This window comes from Lutjanus erythropterus, chromosome 15, assembly GCF_056507025.1.
Source record: "Lutjanus erythropterus isolate fLutEry1 chromosome 15, fLutEry1.hap2, whole genome shotgun sequence".
NCBI lineage: Eukaryota > Metazoa > Chordata > Actinopteri > Lutjaniformes > Lutjanidae > Lutjanus > Lutjanus erythropterus.
In genome coordinates, this window is record NC_139331.1 from 9,457,975 (window position 1) to 9,478,819 (window position 20,845).

The 20,845-nt window shown below is 39.3% G+C and overlaps 1 protein-coding gene across 2 annotated transcripts in view; it reads left to right on the plus strand.

Moving 5' to 3' along the window:
* snap25a (synaptosome associated protein 25a) overlaps nt 1–7,205 on the plus strand; it is a 48,931-nt gene extending 41,726 nt beyond the window's left edge. For both annotated transcript variants that reach the window (XM_084736885.1, XM_084736884.1), the window contains exons 6-8: nt 3,445–3,564; nt 4,444–4,588; nt 5,623–7,205. In XM_084736885.1, the coding sequence (XP_084593011.1) occupies nt 3,445–3,564; nt 4,444–4,588; nt 5,623–5,691 (334 nt within the window). In that variant the 3' untranslated portion in view covers nt 5,692–7,205. The remainder of the gene's footprint in view (nt 1–3,444; nt 3,565–4,443; nt 4,589–5,622) is intronic.
* The last annotated feature ends 13,640 nt before the right edge of the window (nt 7,206–20,845 follow it).

Here is a 20,845-nt window from a genome sequence, read left to right on the forward strand (position 1 = left end):
TTGTTTGGTTTATTATCAAATTTAAAAGTTTGAATTTGATCCCAAACTCAAAAATCTTGTGAAGGCAGTTACCTTGAAATGAGTTTTCTCAACAGTGTTTGTACTAATACATAATTGGCAGTATCTTAAACTGTGCTAAATATTCAAGAAATACTTTAATATAATTTGCACTTATGAGCACTAAAAATAGTTGTATACGCCACTTTAAAGATGACTACAGCCATAACTTTGTGATTTTATAGATCAAAAGTGCAATAAATAGACAAAAAGTATGTTAATTGAAGTCCTTCTTGCGGGGAAAACAAGGAAAAGAAGCAAGAATGGTTGGAAAGGGAAGAAAAAAGAGGGATGCTACATGACAAAATTGTCAGAACGCTTGAAGGGAAGGCAGCGAACAAATCACAAGACAAAAATGACAGTATGACACATTCAAAGCAAAAGAGAAAATCAGGAGTGATCTGTGTTGTTCCTGGAAGCTGGAAAGTGGGTTAAGCCACATGCGCAGTGAGATGTTTTCAGAGCTGGAGTCATGTTTGTTCTGTAAAATGGGTACATCATGCCTCTGTGCATGTACTGCAATGGTACTCTTGTCTGTACATGGCTCCATGGCGTGGCGATGCAGCCCACTGCTGCCTTGTTTTCCCCCTCTGGTTCTGCTGCAGTTTCAATGCAGTGCCGCCTCTCCTGCAGAGCGCTGTGCTAAATTAGCTTTTATCCAGCAGCACTGGCTGTTCAACATTAGTGTTCGCTAAGCTCCCTCTCCCGCGGGGAACTCACTCACATGTAGGTCAGCCATATCAGATAGTGGCAGGATAGCCTGCTGGGAAGTTGACTCAAACTGAATGCACACGTAGATGGATGCTAGAAAGACAAAAGAGACATATTTTTGTTGGATTTTTCTCACCACTCAGAGTGAGAGACTTAATTCCATCATACATGCCGGGATATTTTTTAAATCCCTGCAGCATGCTGGCTGTCTATCAGAATTAGCTGACTCCTAGTTTTCTTCTATCTAATGCATTTGGATTGTGGCTGCCTGCATGCCACTGTTAGTGGATTTTGATTGGTGGATAGATCAACTTTCAGGTCACTCAGGGAACGAATTAGAAAGAATGAGTTCAGTTTTACCGCAGGATCCGCAATACTCATATGATCTAATCAGATCATCTCAGTTCAAACAAGCAAAGCTGATTATAGAAGTGCATTATATCCATCCTGAGAGTGCAGAGAACAAACTGGATATCAAATGAAAGGAAAGTGATGTGAGAGGAGAGGAACCATATGTAGAATATTGAGGAACAAATGAAAGAAAAAAGAGAAAGCTGAGAATAACAAACTAGGAGCAAAAAGGAAGGACTCAGACAAGGGTAGCGTGTGTGTTTACCACACTGGTGTGTGTCAGCAGGGACAGGGAGCTAAGCGAAGCCTTGCCTCAGTCCATTTCTATTAATAAAAGCAGTGTAGGAGGCTGAGCCATCGCCATCCCTGATACAGCTAGAATACATCCACACAGCACTCCAAGGTTATACAAAACTCAGTAACTGATCCTACGATACAAGCAAAGAAAGGACAAAATATTGTTGAATGGATGGAGAAAAATATGTATAGAATATATGTGAGAATTATTTCTCATTAGTAGCTTGAGAGGTGATAAGTGCCATCAATAGTGCCTTAACAGGATAGTTTTGATTACCTCAAGTGGGGTTTTATGAGGTACTTTTCACTTGTCACTGTATTAGCTAGAGCAGTTGACAGTCAGCACGCCTCCTCTTTGGAGAAGCAGGGAGGAGGACGTAGGAGAATTAAATCACAGAACACTCATACATCAGTACAACACACAACAGCAGGGCAGTGACATTACATACATGGAAACGAAACTGATAGCAGCCTCTTTAATCACAAAAGTAAATCTTTAAAGAAAACACTCATGCATCAATACAACACACAATAAAGAAATCACCTGGAAAGCTTGCGCTGCTCGACATAATTTAAAAGTTAATATAGCCAACAGAGACAGGTAGAGGTGTGGAGAAAATAGTATGTTTAGGTGGGTGGTGGGTGGTTGATTTATGCTTGCATGACTCCACACATCACTATAGCACTTAAATACACTTAGATGGATATTGTTTTTTGGGGTGTTAACTTGTTTTAAGCAGCTAAAATACTTATTGCAGCTGACCCTGTCCACAGATTGCTTAGCTTCTGTGCTTGTACTCTTTCTCCAAACTGGATATTTACTGACCACCATCAACTGTAGTTAATACACTGACTATTGAAAACTACCTCATAGAACCCCACTTCAAATAATCCAATCTATCCCTTTGAACAATAAAACAGTGCCTAATGAACATAAACATGAACCTCTGCTGAACCTCCTATCTGTTCCCTTTGTCCCCGACTCTTTTTGTGCCAAATCAGATGCTCAGTCTGACGGTGTAAAGTCTGACAGGCAGAGTGAGGTGACATTTACAAAGCCGTGCAGCCAAGTTGTGATTTCATGTGGTGTTAGCACAGCTGTATTTGTCGTACGCCTTCTACTCTTCAGACAGAAGCAGATAGAGATGAATCCGAGGGATTTGTTAAAATCCCTATCACACTCTTCACTCCTCTGCCTCATCGCGGACCTGACATCCCAGCTTTTCCATAACTCTGAACCTGGAAGAAAAGCAGTGACACTTTAAGAAAACACAAAGCGAGGGGTGGGGGTAGAGGTGTGGGAGTAGTTTACCATGGTGTATTCTCTTTTTACTCCCTCTAGTTTCTTGTTTCATTTTTGTTTCCTTTTTTTTTTTTTTTCATTTGGCAGTTTGTTGCTCGTCGTCCCTCCTAACAATGTGACAGTCCTGTACACTCTGTGTTGTGTGTCTGCCAAAAGCTCGTCTCTTCTCTGTTTTCTGTCACACTGGGACATGTAACTGTGGGAGTGGGGTGGGGTTTTATCTTTGCAACAACACAGAAGTGCCAGGCGGATGGTTCAAAGAAAAAAAAAAGGGAAGGGGTATTGTCACATGTTGAAGCTACTAAAATGCATGCTTAGATTCTACAAACCAGACAGATGTGACTTGTGCCTGATTCTGAACAGTATGTTATATACCTACAAGATATAACATCACACACATTACTATTGTGTAACAGGAGAATGAGCCTGTACCAAACCCAGTCTACCAGCCAGTCCATGCCTGCTATGCTTTGCTTGACTTAGTCTAGTACCCACCATATATTTATGTGCTGGATGCATGAAACCAAATAACTCCTCTGTGTCAGCTGATCACGCTACATACTGATATATATATTTATATCTGCTGCACTACCTCAAATCCAAGGCTCTCTTTGTAGATTTGACTAATGGGAGGCCAGCCTGGTTGAGGTAAATGATGAATAGCTGGCTCAGACTGTTGAGTAACTGTCCGTCCTCGTCCTCCCCTCTTCGCTGTCGGCGGCCAGGATGAAGAGCGGAGCCAGCAAGGCCTGGGGGAACAACCAGGATGGGGTGGTGGCAAGCCAGCCTGCCCGCGTGGTGGACGAGCGCGAACAGATGGCCATCAGTGGAGGCTTCATCCGCAGGTAAGAGAGGAGCTTCAGGTTCACCTGAAACTTTAAATAGACAGTTAAGGGAGAAGATGAAGAGTATGCAAGGGTAGGTAAAATTTAGGGATGCGCCAGAATCCAAATATTAGTCAGGAAAGCACAAATAATACAATGGAAACAGATATTTCTTCTAGTTGTTAACAAGTTGTTCATTATTAAATTGAAAAGGTCAGCTCCATGATTACCTCAGCAGACTTACGAAAAGGTCACATTTACCTTAATCAATCACTGATTTAATGGACCAAGATTATTATATTCAACTGAATGTTATTTTAACTTAAATGTATATCTTTACTGCTGAGTTTCTATTTCAAATGCAGAACAGGATCTTTTGATTTAGCCTTAACATTTTTTTAAGAGTCTTTAAAGTAATCAGCAACTATTTTGATAATCGATTAATCATTTTGAGTCTTAATCTTCACTGTGGACCAACCAGGCATTTGAGGACGTCACCATGGGCTCTCTTAAACACTGAATCGATTAAAAATGAAAATAATTATAAGTTTGAGTCCTAGTCTCAAGACTTTTTTGAAAGTCTTAGTCTTGTTTCAGAATTGACTGCATTTCGGTCTTGGTCATGACTTTGTCTCAGTTTAGGTGGTCTTGACTACAACACTGGCTCCGTTCCCAGAAACACATTATAGCACACAACCCCCCTGTAGCATCCTCCCTGTGTCCAGATGCCTGGTCTGAGGTCAGACGCTGCTCTTCAGAGGATCAGAGGTTAAATATGGATATGAGGGCCTCCAGCTCCTTCCTGAACCTGGTCAACGTGGCAATATGTGGCGTGTGTGACCTGGTGTTTATGCAGACATCACAGTATTTAAATCTGCCCTTGTGTGTGTGTGTGTTTAGGGTAACAGACGATGCCCGGGAAAATGAGATGGACGAGAACCTGGAGCAGGTGGGCGGCATCATCGGTAACCTGCGCCACATGGCCCTCGACATGGGCAACGAGATCGACACCCAGAACCGCCAGATCGACAGGATCATGGAGAAGGTACAACACACACCAAGATATAGAATTCAGAGCATTTCATCTTATTTTTTTATTTATATTTAAGTATCTATTTATTTATTACACATTATGCTTATAATGCAGCTTTATTGAAGCCAAACTTGAAACCTTTGAAATGTATTGATTTTCATTTTTTTTTACTTGTAATTTATTACTTCATTTCCAATGAGATCAAGAGAATGAGATTCAAGTGATCTGACCAAACTTTCCCATCAACATTATCTTATTTAAGGAGATTCTGGCTTTTTCAGTGATGCTTCACACATTCATTCAATAACAAACACTGATTCAACCCAAACTTTTTCAGTCATTCATGATTTTTCAGGCACAAGCCAAGTCCTCAAACCTCTTCTGACAGGGTGGACAGATTTTAGTTTATTTAGAGAGAAACTGTGCAACTTAACTAATAAACATGGTAAAATTACCAGAAGTTGCCAAAAGGCTATTTTTCATCTGGCCAAAGTGTTCAAACACCTGGATTCAGATCATACAAACTCTGCTGGTTGACTGTTCCTGATCCTTACAGATGATATATACACACATTTTCATAGAATATCAGGATATAGAGTTCATCAGTGCAACAATAATACAAGCACCGAGACCTCTATCTTAAGAGGCACAACATGCATTTTTATTTTTTATTCTTTCATTTACAGTAATTACATGTAATTGAGTTTATGGTCGGTACAATTACTCTATAGTGTTTCCCAGTATAAAGGTCTACTTATTGGCCTAAAAGTTATCAAGTTTAAATATAGTGACTAATGAGTAAAGTATATATTGTGTGTAATATAAAGTGACCTCAGTGTGGACAGTGTTAGCCACAGCCCTGTATAATCTCACAAGAGCTATGTATGTGAAGATGAACATTTGATTAAAAAAACCATCACATCTATTAGGAATGCTGACAACTGCTGAACTTCTACTCTATTATTGTCAGTCTGGCTAAAAAGAACAACCAATACAAGCAGACTGACACCCTTGTCTTCCTTCTTCCTCCCTTTTCCCTCACCCAGGCTGATTCCAACAAGACCAGGATTGATGAGGCCAACCAGCGCGCCACAAAGATGCTGGGCAGTGGCTAAACGCCATGAGCTCAGAGCGTGGGCATCCCGCGCCGCACGTCGACAGGCGCTGACATGCTTTCATCATGGTATTGACCTTCTAGGTTTGCACACATGCACATATCACCTCCCCTCCCCATTGTAAATGTTGTTCTGTGTGTCGTCTGTCGAGCTTTTTCAAGATGATTGTCCTCGTAAAAAGATGATTTCTTATACTCCGTATATCATTCTTTCCAAAGGTTGTATATAGTGCTGACTTGATGGCTCTCTAGCTCACCTGTGAAGTTTTTATTCTCTTTATCAAAATATATATATATCATATATAATTATATATCATATATAATATATATATATAAAAGTACACTGCTCTGGATGACAAGTATATAATAGGAATGCTATACAAGCTGTTTGTTTTTATTCTTTTTCCTTTTCAGTATCTCAGTATCGTCTTAGTAAAACTGTGTCATTCCATTTAGGCTACTGTCATGCTCCTTATTTTGGTGTTGTCATGACAAAAAGGGAGAAGGCTGACGGGAAAACATGAGTGGAGATTTACTGAGCAGTGGTACAGACGAATGGGACGGTAAAGAGCACTTACAATCAAAAAGGCAGTCGTTGGTACATTTTCCTTCATCGCAATCATACTGAGTTACTGTTTAGACAATGTGCAACTAGACTCTCTGTAGCTGTATTAGACATTGCATTCCAAGTGATGTGAATTGTGCGTTCTCTGCATGACAAATGGTAGATTTTAGTCTTATAAATAAAACCTGTCTGAAAAATATATATAAAAAACGATAACATGGCAGTAGCAAAATTGACAAAACGCATGCTCAGTATTAGGACACAGTTGATCGTTCCATACTCCTGCAAGTTTGCAATAGTGCCACTCTTTTTGTCTCGATATATTTACCGACTGTGACCATCTCGTTGTAAAATAATGCAAAAGGGATCAAAAAAGTGAGATAAAGGTGAAAAAAATATGAGGACTTGGGGTTGTATTGCAAAAAAAAAAAAAGACCTGTTTTCTAAATGATTATGCAGTTCAATGATGACGATGTTGATTATGTGCTGAAAGATGAGGACTGGTTGTGTACTGTAACATAGGTTTTGGATGCTCTGAAAAAAAAAATAAACGTTTGCAATGTAAAGCAAAGACGCATATTTCTGAGAGACCTTACTTTTATAAGAAGACTGTATCTGTAAGTTTATTCTCCCCGTGTGGTTTGTTATTGGTAAAAATACTGATGATAATATTGAATAACAATAACTATACTCTGAAACAAAAAAAATACATACAAAAGGGGTTTTTTGTTGCTTCTGTACTTTAGAGCTATGCACACCAAATCGCCAAAATGTTGAGTAGTTAGAGTAAGGTGATTAAATACCTAAACCTGAATGACACAATAGGTTCAACCGTGAGATTGATGTCCTCAACGCATGTAATATTAAAGACTCCCTCTCTGTATCCTGTCAGTGTGTGAAGTGGTGGACATTTTGTAGCTAGCTGAATTGATTAAAAGTAATAAACCCTAGTCGCACCCGTGTCTGTCTTTATTGCTTCTGTGAGTTGAGAGGCTTCTGTTTCTCTCTATATACATATATATATATATTTACAGAGAGACACCACCTCAGGCTGTGCATTAGCACATGAGGACAATCACTGAGGCAGACAGTCCACCCGGCGTCATCTTTAGGAGTAGAGCAGTTCAGGCATGTTATTAAAAATCATGATTAATACACTGACAGTCAACAAGATATCGCTACAGTTTTATTTTGGAAGAAATCATCCACATTCTCTGAAATGTAGAGAACCCAGTCAATAAAAATGAGGCCATTTTCACAACAAACTGCACGTTAGTTAAAGGTGTAGTATGCAGGATTTGTTGGTTGCTGTTTGCAAACGCAACATTCAAAGTTGGCCCCTCCTCCCTGGCTGAACAAACGAGAGAGAGAGAGAGCAGCAGTGGTCCAGTGAGTGACCTAGACAGTGAATGAAGAGAGGGAGCAACGTCACCGGGAGCAAAGCAGTGAATCGGAAATGGGTTTCCCCCAACTAAAGATTTTCCTTGTCGACTGTATTCCGTACAGTTACTAATAAAAAAGGTGAAATCAGATTACAGATACATTCGTTAAAATGGGGATTATTAGCAGGATTACAATTTTAAAATACGTTTAAAGCAAAGAATCATATACTGCCGTGTGCAGTGTACATGCATTATGACACTTCACGAGTCTTACAACAACACTGGTCTGGGTGAAACCAGCTCATCTCACAGTTGTCAATTTCATCATCATGGCCTCTGGTGAAAAACTGCTGGGTGGAAATTTTGTCAGTTTTCTTTAAATGAATGAATGAATCAATCAATAAATTGCACACAACAAAGGAAAGAATAGCTGGACAAATTAACCCTAACAACAAACATAAAACATCACTTTAGGGTAAACAATTTCACTATATTTTATTCTGAAGGAATCCAAAAGTAATGGAAAGTAGTCAAGTTACATTTCTCTAATATTATGATACTTGGATTAGGTTACTGACTACATTTTTTAACAAGTAATTAGTTACTGCATTTGAGTATATTTTTAAAGTAACCCTGTTAGTTTTAGCCATTTGTTAACTTGTTGTGGTACGTTTATCATATTAATTTAAGGCAAGAAGCTAAATGCTAAAGACAAAAGTGTTAATGATTCTGAATGTGTCTGAGCAACTAGTAAGGAGACTGAACATTTTGTTAATTTATTTCAACACAGTGTAACTTCACACAAGTCTCGTAGTTCACCTGCAGACTTATCAACACACTGGATGATGTATAATTAGAGAGTAAATCACTACGTTACAAACTCGCTTCTCAACCGCTTCACACCTCCTGTCTCTGCCTGAACCCGCCATGTCTTCATGGTTCCTGGAGACAGAGTCCTGTCAGAGTCACTGTAAATCAGCTCAGTGATGTCACTGCCAAACTGGCTCACCTTATACAACTCCTAACTATGCTAACAAAACAATGGACACCAAAACACAATTAGCAGCAGTACACCGGTGAGTCATGTTACAAGATCCATGCAACACAGGCCAAATACAACGGAATTTGAGGTGTTTTTTGGTCCCTTAATGGAGACATAAAATATTATTTTCTGATTGTTTAATGGCAGTTAGTGTGTGTAACTCAGGAGGAAAGAGAGAGCAGCAATATAACCTGGTTGCTATGTTTTGATACAGTCCTGACTTCACACCCTGCACACTGTTATTGGCTGGGGGATACACACCCACTACCCAAAGGCTGACACCCAGAAACATGTTGAACACAGCAAAACAAGAAAATATAGGCAGAAGGCAGGGTCTCTGCAGATACAGACACCACCACACACTACAACCATCATAAATGAGAAGTTAGAGGATTTTTTTACATGTCTATAACATTGTTTTTATTAGGAAAATCCTGTAATATGTCTTAAAAGTCCCTGAAAAAAAAATCTTAGTAAAATTAAATATTCATGACTAAATTAATAACAATCTATGAAGGGGGGGCACCTGCTCAGTATTTATTTAGAAAACTCTAAAATGTCCCCAGGACTGTGTGGGTGTGGTTTGATCACAGCTGATTTATTTTTGCATAATTTGTCTGAAAAATTGAGGTTAATCTAAGTCTTTCCTGCTGAATCCTGCCCCTGCTATTTAGGCTACATATTTATTTTCACATAGTAAGAAAGACTCAAAAGCAGGCTGTTATTTTTAAGATGTTACATGTCAAATTTCTAGACACACCTAGTCTTTGAATGAGTTAAACACAGATCAAATTTGCATCAGAACCTGCTAAATACATCTACTTTCTTGCTGACAGTCGAGATCGATAACACTCTCATGTCTCAGGCTGAATATGAAGCTACAGCCAGTGGCCTGTCAGCTTAGCTTAAAACATTAACTGGAAATGGTGAAAACAGCGAGTCTGGCTCTGTCAAAAGGAAACAAGGTCCACCTACCTGCATCTCTGAACATCATAAAGATAGTACGACACATTACATCTCGTTTAATTTGACAAAATCCAAAGCGTAAAAATGTCAGGTTGTTGTTTCATGGGTGGTTGTTTGCTGTTTTCGGTCTTTGCACTTAGGTAAGCTAACAGGCAGCTAGCTAGAGTTTCATTTTTAATGTACAGACATGGGAGTGAAATCAGTGGTATCAGAGACGTATTTCCCAACATCTTCTTGACAAAACCCTTCTTACCTTACGGTAAGTCCACACTGTACAAGCAATATCTCAGAGTGATGTCATGTCAGAATCACCAAAATGGTCTGATGGTGGTCTTGTGTAAAGGTCATTATGTAACCAGAATCAGTAGCTTTTATTGCACTTGGGTGCGTGAATGTGCAGAACAAATACTGCACATTAATGACGTAAGTATCAGCAGAAACATATTAAAAGTTTGTTGGTCAGTTTTCTTTCACTTGTGAGTGTTAGTGTGTGCATTAAAGTTCATGTCAGTCCAGCTAGTCTATTTTGAGACAAACAAACACGACAAAACGCAGACGGATGTGGATGGATGGACAGAAGAAGAACAGACATAACCTCACTGCTGAAGGTAGGTTTCTTTCAAAATAAAAGAAAACGGAAAACTAGACAATAAAGATTTTACCTGAAGAAAACCTACATAACAATAAACCTTTATAACATAACTATTGTGTGTGCAGACACAGACCATTGCACATTATTTGGTTTGTTCATTCAGCCATTCATTATTTTCTGTTTAAAAGCAAGAAAACAAGTTAAAATTTACATGAAACTTTTAATTAAGACAAATGGTGTAAAGTGTTGGTTAAGAGAGAGTTCACCCACTTGATTTAATTAGTTGAATTTAGGTGAGTCATTAAGATTAATTAGTCTGATGATTGGTTAAAGACTGTTTGAATGAAACTTTGATAAAGTGTAATGGACTTGTATTAATCAGGTTTTACTTCAGGATTAAAGTGACAGTGTGTTGTATACAGTCTGGAGGCACTGTGTCAAAGTGTTTGGGATGAGATATTAATAGAAGTCTTTTACCTTCATCACTCTGCGGACTTGAGATGTTATAAAAGATTAGGAGAGATTTGTTTGAGCGAACACTGAAAGATATCCAACAACACAATTAATAAAAGAGTTTGGTGACGCTCCAGATAGGTGGTGCAAAAAGACTGGATGCTGCTTCTTCAGAAAGGTATTTTGGTTTGTGCTTTAAAAACCAAGAGAAATATTTTAAAATCAGGTCTCTGACACTGGCTGGAGTGATGTGATCTGCTGTCCTGGTCTTAATGAGGACTCAGCTGCAGCTGTCTCATCAATGTTTAAGGCTGGACATGTACACGTTTCCATTTGCATATGTGTGGTGTTAATTTCGGAGGACGAGCACAACTGCCACTCCAAATACAACCTACAATGACACATCAGGCATGAATTATGCATTCATTATTATATAATAAGGGAGATGATAGTAACAGTTTTTGTTTGAGCATCAGTAACTAAGTCGATTGTGCAAGATCTCTGTCCATGGAAGCGTTGGATGGAGTGAGCCCATGTTAGACATGATAGACAGATGGTTCATACAGTGACTTGTCAAGTGTTTTTTTTTAAAGTGCCTGCCCTTTTCACATTGATCTGTCACTCACTGTAGAAAGTACAGAGCACAATAAAAATCTGATATTTTCATAAATAATAGTGGAACATAAACTGATCTTTAGCGTGAAAGAATAGCTTTGTTGATTATTATTGCAGGCTCTATATTGCAGGATATGGTACTTTTATGTACCATTAAATACAAATATTCCTGCCATGTTCTTCTCTAAACTATAAGGCGCCCACGTTCCCAACACTTACAGAAAAGACATTAAAATCATTCCTGTCCACCTATAGGTAAATCCAGTCAAAGAGGACACTGTCACACCAAGTTGTGTTTCCATCATTTCACTGGACATTACATTGACTTCACTTCATTTTCTGGAGACTCAACCTGACTTCACCCATAACCACTACTGGCCTAACTCTAACTCTTACCTTAACTGAACCTAAACGCAACATTAACCAAACGATAAACCAATTCCTCACCCTGAAATTTCTAATTTATGTTGTGTTAGTTTTGTTTCATCTTACTTATGGGGTCTTGTGTTTTGTCCCCATAAGGAAGGTGAGTCCCCACAATATGAGCGTGTAAACAACATGAGAAACAGACACACAGTCACGTACACGTACAGTTTCTAACACTCACGGTTGATAACTTTTGATATTGTTTTTCACAAGAATGATGGATGAATCATCATCAGTTAATCAGTTTTGGCAACTTATTTGGAAATAGAAAAAACAAGAAATGATTTCACAATGACTGACCTGCAGGAACGATAGTTGCAACAGATAGAAGTTCCTCATCAACAGGGCAACTAAGGGACAGTTTTCTGGTGCCCAACACTTACATTTACCTAACTCGCATTTTGGGTTTTTCTCTACATATTAATCCACCCGCCATTCAGTTTTCACAGCAGCAGAGAAGCTGCGTGTGGAGGAGACTGTTGTTAAAGACGGAGTTTATTACAACAGAAACTAACGTGATAATAATGATAATGACATCGACACCAACCAGATGCACTTATAAAATTAAACATCTGTATAAGGACGTAAAAACAGGAGAGTCTGTGCTTCTCTGTGAGAAACTTTCAGATCTTCTCACAGCAGAGTGAACAGGTGAGGGAGGAGAGGAGGACAGACTGATCACTAATCAATCACTGATACCGTCGTCATCTCGGACTGATTAAAAAATAAAAATGCCAAAATTGGTGACAACCCAAACCTGGATGTCCACACAAATAAAGTCTTTGTGCAGAGTGTAACATCGTGCTGTTTACAGACAGTCTGCTGTCTGTAGTTTGACAGAGAGGGTCGTGACACATCAGGCATGAATTATGCATTCATTATTATATAATAAGGGAGATGATAGTAACAGTTTTTGTTTGAGCATCAGTAACTAAGTCGATTGTGCAAGATCTCTCAAACTTTGATACACAGTACCTATATGTTTCTACGACAAATAAGACTACGACACAATATTAATAAACTCACATTATGTGAGTTAATGTCAGATACATACAGCTGACTGAAATTAACAAACTAAAAGTGTTCCATCTGAAGAGATGAGGTTCTACTCAGGACATTGGCTTCTGAATAACCCTTTTTTTGAGGAAATGGTTTGTCAATGTTTTTTGTGGATTCAACTAAGAACCTTTTTCTTCTGAAGAACCTCTTTTGGAACATAGAGTTTTGTCAGGTTCTTTGAACTATAATATAAAAGAGGGCAGGTCGGTTCCAGATTAAACCCTTGGAATATAAAAGGGTTCTTACCAGAACCCCCTGGGTGTGTTCCAGATAAAACCCTTGGAATATAGAAGGATTCCCTGGATGACCTCTGGTTAGAACCCTTACAAGGTGGAAAGATTCTGGATAGAACCCTAGAGAGGGTTGTTGATTTCCCCATCCCTTAAGGTTGGGTTCAAGGTAGAATTATCTGAAAGGGTACTGAGTTGAACCCTTATAAAAGGTTCTACTAGGAACCAAAAAGGATTCTCCTATGAGGACAAGCTGAAAGACCCTTTATGGTTCTAGTTGTCGTCTTTATTTCTAAGAATGTAGAATAACAAAATAACCAAACAAAAATTAAATGAAATATTTCCATTATTTCTTTGAAATTTATAGTTGTGAACATGTTTATTTATTTTTAAATACACTCTGAATGTGTAGGAGCTGCTGCAGCATCTCCAGTACAACTACTATTATCATTCCTGCAGGTCGATTGTTTTGAAATCACTACTTGTTTCTAATTTTTCCAAACACATTATCAAAAGAGATGAATTGGTGAACTTCACTCAACCTCTGAATTCCTGCTTTTTATTCTGTTATCTTGGCTCATGATGTTTGGTTTTCACAGACGTGCTCTCTGCTTCATGTTATGCATGTATATCTAATGAAGACATTGTTATCTTTTCAGATGGAGCTGGATCACGGTAAACAATGTCATACTGGGGACAACTCCGTGTCCTCTTCTATAGTCAGATGTGTCATGCTATTTGTTTAAAGGGACAGTTCACCCCAAAATCAAAAATACATATTTTCCTCTTACCTGTGGACCAGCTTGTATTTGATCGACTAAAATTGACCATTTTAAGCAACAAGCGCTTTCAAATAGAACTTGTGAAATTCTTATTGCTATATGGGAAGTTGTGTACACCAGTGTTTCTCAAACTTTTTATTGCATGTACCACCTCAGAAAATATAGTAAGTACCACTTTAGTGTTTTGTGCAGTTTGGTGGCAGCAGGTGCTGTGGAGGCTTCACCAACACTGAGTGCCAGTGACAGGTGAGATAGGTATAATACAGGAGAACCACAGGAGGGGATGTTCATATGAGCTCTTCTCTTAATTTGATTTGGCGTGTATCTGATCCATCAACCAGCACATATTTCAGAGAGAACTGTTTGTTATTGAATAGATCATCTCTTGTTCCCACTGTCTTCTCCCTCTAAATAGTGCAGCCAACCAGTGGGTGCTGGTGGAGAGGAGGTGATAAAATACAAAATATGAACTTTGTATAGAAATAAAGTTGAACTACATAGATTATATTAATGCCAAACTCATGAGATGACTGTCGACATGGCACTTTTTATCTTGTGTTTCCAGATTTATGTGTTTTTGTTGACATGTAAGAATTGATGATATGTCTTATTTCTTAAAGGGAGTTTGAGGTAACAGTTTCCCAGAGAGTGCAGGGAGCTGTAGTTTAATTCAAGGAGCTCAGATGTATATTTGCATTAACATTTTGTCATGACTAAGCTACAGAAACACGAGGTAACTTGACTGATGTTGACTTCTGTTAGATACTGGTTCCACTAAGGGTTCAATAATGTGATCGCATGAATTTTCGGCTAATTGTACTTAGTTTCGTACCACAGTAGGCAGCTGGATCGGTGAGATCATGTGAGAATCCATCTTGCCAGGCTTCAAATTATCTGTTTGTGTCCACACCAAAAGTGGTGCAGCCAATCAGTGTCCTAGGAGGGACTACTGGCAGCTATGGCATACTTTTAGGTGTGAAGTCAGCAAGAAGTGTCCATGGAAGCGTTGGATGGAGTGAGCCCATGTTAGACATGATAGACAGATGGTTCATACAGTGACTTGTCAAGTATTTTTTTGAAAGTGCCTGCCCTTTTCACTTTGATCTGTCACTCACTGTAGAAAGTACAGAGCACAATAAAAATCTGATATTTTTATAAATAATAGTGGAACATAAACTGATCTTTAGCGTGAAAGAATAGCTTTGTTGATTATTATTGCAGGCTCTATATTGCAGGAAGTGGCACTTTTATGTACCATTGAATACAAATATTCCTGCCATGCTTCTCTGTCAGCTATAAGGCGCCCACGTTCCCAACACTTACAGAAAAGACATTAAAATCATTCCCGTCCACCTATAGGTAAATCCAGTCAAAGAGGACACTGTCACACCAAGTTGTGTTTCCATCATTTCACTGGACATTACATTGACTTCACTTCATTTTCTGGAGACTCAACCTGACTTCACCCATAACCACTACTGGCCTAACTCTAACTCTTACCTTAACTGAACCTAAACGCAACATTAACCAAACGATAAACCAATTCCTCACCCTGAAATTTCTAATTTATGTTGTGTTAGTTTTGTTTCATCTTACTTATGGGGTCTTGTGTTTTGTCCCCATAAGGAAGGTGACTCCCCACAATATGAGCGTGTAAACAACATGAGAAACAGACACACAGTCACGTACACGTACAGTTTCTAACACTCACGGTTGATAACTTTTGATATTGTTTTTCACAAGAATGATGGATGAATCATCATCAGTTAATCAGTTTTGGCAACTTATTTGGAAATAGAAAAAACAAGAAATGATTTCACAATGACTGACCTGCAGGAACGATAGTTGCAACAGATAGAAGTTCCTCATCAACAGGGCAACTAAGGGACAGTTTTCTGGTGCCCAACACTTACATTTACCTAACTCGCATTTTGGGTTTTTCTCTACATATTAATCCACCCGCCATTCAGTTTTCACAGCAGCAGAGAAGCTGCGTGTGGAGGAGACTGTTGTTAAAGACGGAGTTTATTACAACAGAAACTAACGTGATAATAATGATAATGACATCAACACCAACCAGATGCACTTATAAAATTAAACATCTGTATAAGGACGAAAAAACAGGAGAGTCTGTGCTTCTCTGTGAGAAACTTTCAGATCTTCTCACAGCAGAGTGAACAGGTGAGGGAGGAGAGGAGGGCAGACTGATCACTAATCAATCACTGATACCGTCGTCATCTCGGACTGATTAAAAAATAAAAATGCCAAAATTGGTGACAAACCAAACCTGGATGTCCACACAAATAAAGTCTTTGTGTAAAACACTGCAGAGTGTAACATCTTGCTGTTTACAGACAGTCTGCTGTCTGTAGTTTGACAGAGAGACAGAGAGGGTCGTGAAGGAAACCCGAGACCCGCGAAAAATTGCGCAAGTTTGATTACTTTAGTAGAAATAACGAACACAAATCTCGCGAGAGTTGTGCAAATAAAGAGTTACCTTCTAGACACGACCGAAAAAGGTGTGCAGCTCCGAAAATAAAAAATCATGTCGTGGTGCCGATGTTTTTAATGTGGCGGGCCGCCATAAATAAAACTATTCACTGATCCACAGAGAGTTACTGAAACACTGATCACTGACCTGCTGTGATGGAAAAAATACTCACATTCTTTGTTTAAGTAAGAGCACTGATACCACAATGTAAAAATACTTAATTACAATTTAAAAATCTTGTATGTTATTGTTTCCTTTTCTGAAAAATCAACATTTTTATTGCTTTTGTTGTACTTTAATGGTATTCTATTTTTTGATGACTAAATACAGACCTGTAAAACTAAGAGGAGAAAAAGGTGGCATGTTGGTAAACCAGTCCCCTGTCCTCTGTCCCCTGTTCTCTGGGGGTCTGGGAGCGTCTGTCCTGCTCCAGAAGAAAAATGTTGTAATTTTAATATGTGAACAAAACATTCTTGTGACTGTTTCAGTTAAAAGAGTTAGTAGCATCTTCTGAAATGATTTCACAATGACTGACCTGCAGGAATGATAGTTGCAACAGATAGCAGTTCTTCATCAACAGGGCAACTAAGGGGCAATTTTCTGGTGCCCAACACTTACATTTATACTGCTCTCATCTCATTTCATAAATTTTGACTTATTAACTCATAATCTAGATTTCTCTTGTAAGTATGGCATTTTAACACAGAATTCATTTCATTTAAAATACCAACTTTTCATGTTTTAATTGTGTCTTTTTTTGATCTTGCAAGTATGACTTACCATGGATATATCCTTTTCTTTTACTAGCCAAAAGCTGGCTTCTATACAGAGCACCTCCTGAGGCTCCTGATCCAATCCAATCCAATCCAACCCAACTGTATTTGTAAAGCACTTTAAAACAACCACAGTGGACCAAAGTGCTGTACAGAAATAAAATACAAGAACAGATTAAAATACATAAAACAGCTATACAGTTTAAAGCAATAAAAAAAATTAAATTGAACAAATATACATATACACACGTGCACATACATACACATATACATACATATATACATATATATACATATATACATACATACAAATAATTAAAAGGAGCAATAAAAAAATAAATAAAATAAAAATACATTCAACATCTCACATGATGTTAAAAGCCAGGTAGAAAAGACGGGTTTTAAGATGTGATTTAAAAACAGACAGAGAGGAGGCCTGTCTGATGTGGAGAGGCAGATCATTCCACAGTTTAGGAGCTGCTACAGCAAAGGCACGGTCACCTCTGAGCGTTCGCTTAGTTTTAGGTACACTCAGGAGCAGCTGATCAGCTGACCTGAGAGAGTGGAGGGGTGTATAAGGCTGCAGTGGTTTGGAGAGGTAGGGCGGGGCGAGACCATTTAGGGATTTAAAAGTAAATAAAAGAATTTTAAAGCTGATCCTAAAATGTATGGGCAACCAGTGAAGTGAGGTTAAAATGGAGGAAATGTGCTCGTGCTTACGTGTGCCAGTTAAAAGACGTGCCGCAGCATTTTGCACCGTCTGAAGACGAGCGACGGAGGACCCACTAACCCCCACATAAAGTGCATTACAGTAATCCAGCCAGTGTTGTGCTAGTTACTGAAAACCAGTAACTAGTTACTGTTACTAGTTACTTTATTTCAAAAGTAACTCAGTTACTTTACTGATTACTTACACCAAAAGGTAACGCAGTACTGTGAAAAGTAACTTTTTAGTTACTATGAAAAAAAAGGTCTCCCATTAAGTTTTATGCTAAGTTTTCTTTAGCTCGGTTTCCATTTTTGCAGAAAAAGTGTTTCGTCCCATTTGCCGTGTGACGCCTGGTATCATGCTAACTAGCTTCCTGAAAGCGGGCGACTCCACAATAGAAACTGACTGCATGTCTTCTACAACATACCTTGCAATGGCTTTATCAACTTTTTCCTGGTTAGCAGGAGCAGTCAGTCCCTCGGTTCAAATCCAGCCGCTGTTGCTGAGGTGGTGGAGGTGAAGTGGCATCAGAGTCTGTGTCTGTACTCTTAGCTACTAGCTTCGTCGCAGCATGTTGTTTCTGTAGGTGTTTCAGCAGGTTTGAATTGCTATTTTGGGCAGTAGATAAGATCTTTGATCCAAGACACAACTTACATTTAACTAAAACGTTCTTGTCTTTGTGCTCGACAAAGAACAAGTAGTGAGAATATCTCCATGTAAAGAAACTTGACTTGGGCTCCGACGCCATGATGATACCAGTCTTGTAAACAGACACACCCACACAGCGTGTCTTCTCCCGTATCCCCGCTGACACACACACACACACACACACACACACACACACACACACGACACACACACACAGGAAGATTCAGGACTACACGGCTCTGGCTGCAGCTCAGTCTCTAGCTGAGACTACACAAAAAATAATGCAAAATAACGGAGTAACGCATCATGTAGTAACGTTATCTGAGTTACTGAATTTAAAAAATAATGTGTTAGATTACTAGTTACTGCAAAAAATGACGGCGTTACAGTAATGCGTTATTTTGTAACGCGTTAGTCCCAACACTGAATCCAGCCTAGTGGTCACAAAGGCATGGATTACTGTTTCAAAGTGCTGTCTTGAAAAAACTGGTTTAATTTTGGCAAGTTGCCTCAACTGGAAGAAGCTCGACTTAACAACCGAACTGATTTGACAGTCGAGCTTGAGATCAGCATCTACTTTAACCCCAAGATTTGTGACAGTTGGCTTAATGAACTGGGCCAAGGAACCCAGATCTACAGGGGGGCCCCAGTGGTGCCACCAAAAACCATCACCTCTGTCTTTTTCTCATTAAAATTTAAAAAGTTTAAAGCCACCCAGGCCTTTATGTCATCAAGGCACCTGGGTTGTGGTTTGACAGAATAGGAATCTTTCTTTTTGAGACTGTCATCTGCGTAACAGTGGAAGGAAATACCATGCTTCCTCAGTATGGGACCAAGAGGAAGCAAGTAGAGAGAGAAGAGAAGAGGCCCTAAAACTGAGTCCTGTGGGACCCCACATGAGAGACGAGCAGAGGAGGACACAGAGTCACCAAGGCTGACACAAAAAGTTTGGTCAGCCAAGTATGACCTGAACCACTCCAGTGCTCCGCCCCTGATACCCACCCACTGTTTCAAACGAGAGATTAAAACTTCATCGTCCACTGTGTCAAATGCAGCAGTTAAATCTACAAGCACAAGAATAACACAGTCACCAGAGTCAGTAGCTAAAAAGATATAATTAAAACTCTTAAAAGAGCTGATTCGGTGCTGTGCAAGGTTTTAAAACCAGATTGGAAGACCTCAAGAATTTTGTGCTCTTCCAGAAAAACCATTAATTGACTGCAAACTATCTTCTCAAGGATTTTTGAGATAAAAGGCAATTTAGAGATTGGCCTGTAATTTGAGAGAACAGTAGTATCTTGTCCTGGTTTTTTAATCAAAGGTTGTGCTACTGCATGTTTGAGATTTTTAGGGACCACACCTGAGGACAAACTACTATTGATAAGTGCCAGAACAGAGGACCCTATAGTGGGGAGAACCTCTTTAAAAAGTCGAGGAGGGACCACATCATTCGGAGAACCTACAGTCTTCTGTAACAACGACAGAGTCACAGGCTCAAACCTGTCAAAGACAGCAGAGCAGGACACAGAGACTGAAGTGTCATATGCAGAGGGTGAGATTAAAGCCCTAGTGGAGGAAACCTTATCAATGAAAAAGTGAAGGAAGTTTTCACACACAGCAGGGGAGGACTCAATACAGACGGTCTGTGGGGCATTAAGAACAGAGTCAGTGGTCTTAAACAAGACATGAGGCTTATGACAGTTAGACAGAATAATATCACAAAAATGTTTTCTTTGAGCATCTTTCACAGTTGTTTGATATTGGCACCAGCAGTCCCTTAAAATTTGAAATGACACCTGCAGTTTGTCCCTTTTCCACTTCCGCTCAGCTCTACGGCTCTCACGTCTGACAGCAGGAGTTGTGTCATTCAGCCAGGGTTCAGATTTAATCCTAGACTGCCTGGTTTTTAGCGGAGCCACGGCGTATAAAACGGATTGGCAGGTGGAATGAAACCATGAGCTGAGCTCCTCTGTATCGTTGTCCAAACAGTCAGTGACACAGTTATGAATCTGACTGAAAACGGCAGAGAACTGAACAGCAGTGGAAGGGCTAATAATGCGACAGCATCGGGCAGCAGCGCGAGGTTTAACTGTTTTACAAGCAAGAGCAACCTCAAATACTACAGGCATATGATCAGAAAATACTGCGTCACAAACTTCCAAATTAAAAACAGGCAAACCAAAAGATAAAACAAGATCAAGTGTGTGTCCGCGTTCTTGTGTGGGACCAGACACAGACTGCACAAGATTAAAAGAGTCAATGAGGCTTAAAAAGTCCTTTGCCAGTGGCTTATCAGGACAACACACATGAACATTAAAATCTCCAACAATAAGGACACGATCATATTTAAGCATGATTTCTGCCAGGAAATCAGAGAACTCATTTAAAAAGTCCTTATTGTAATTGGGAGGCCGCAGGTTAG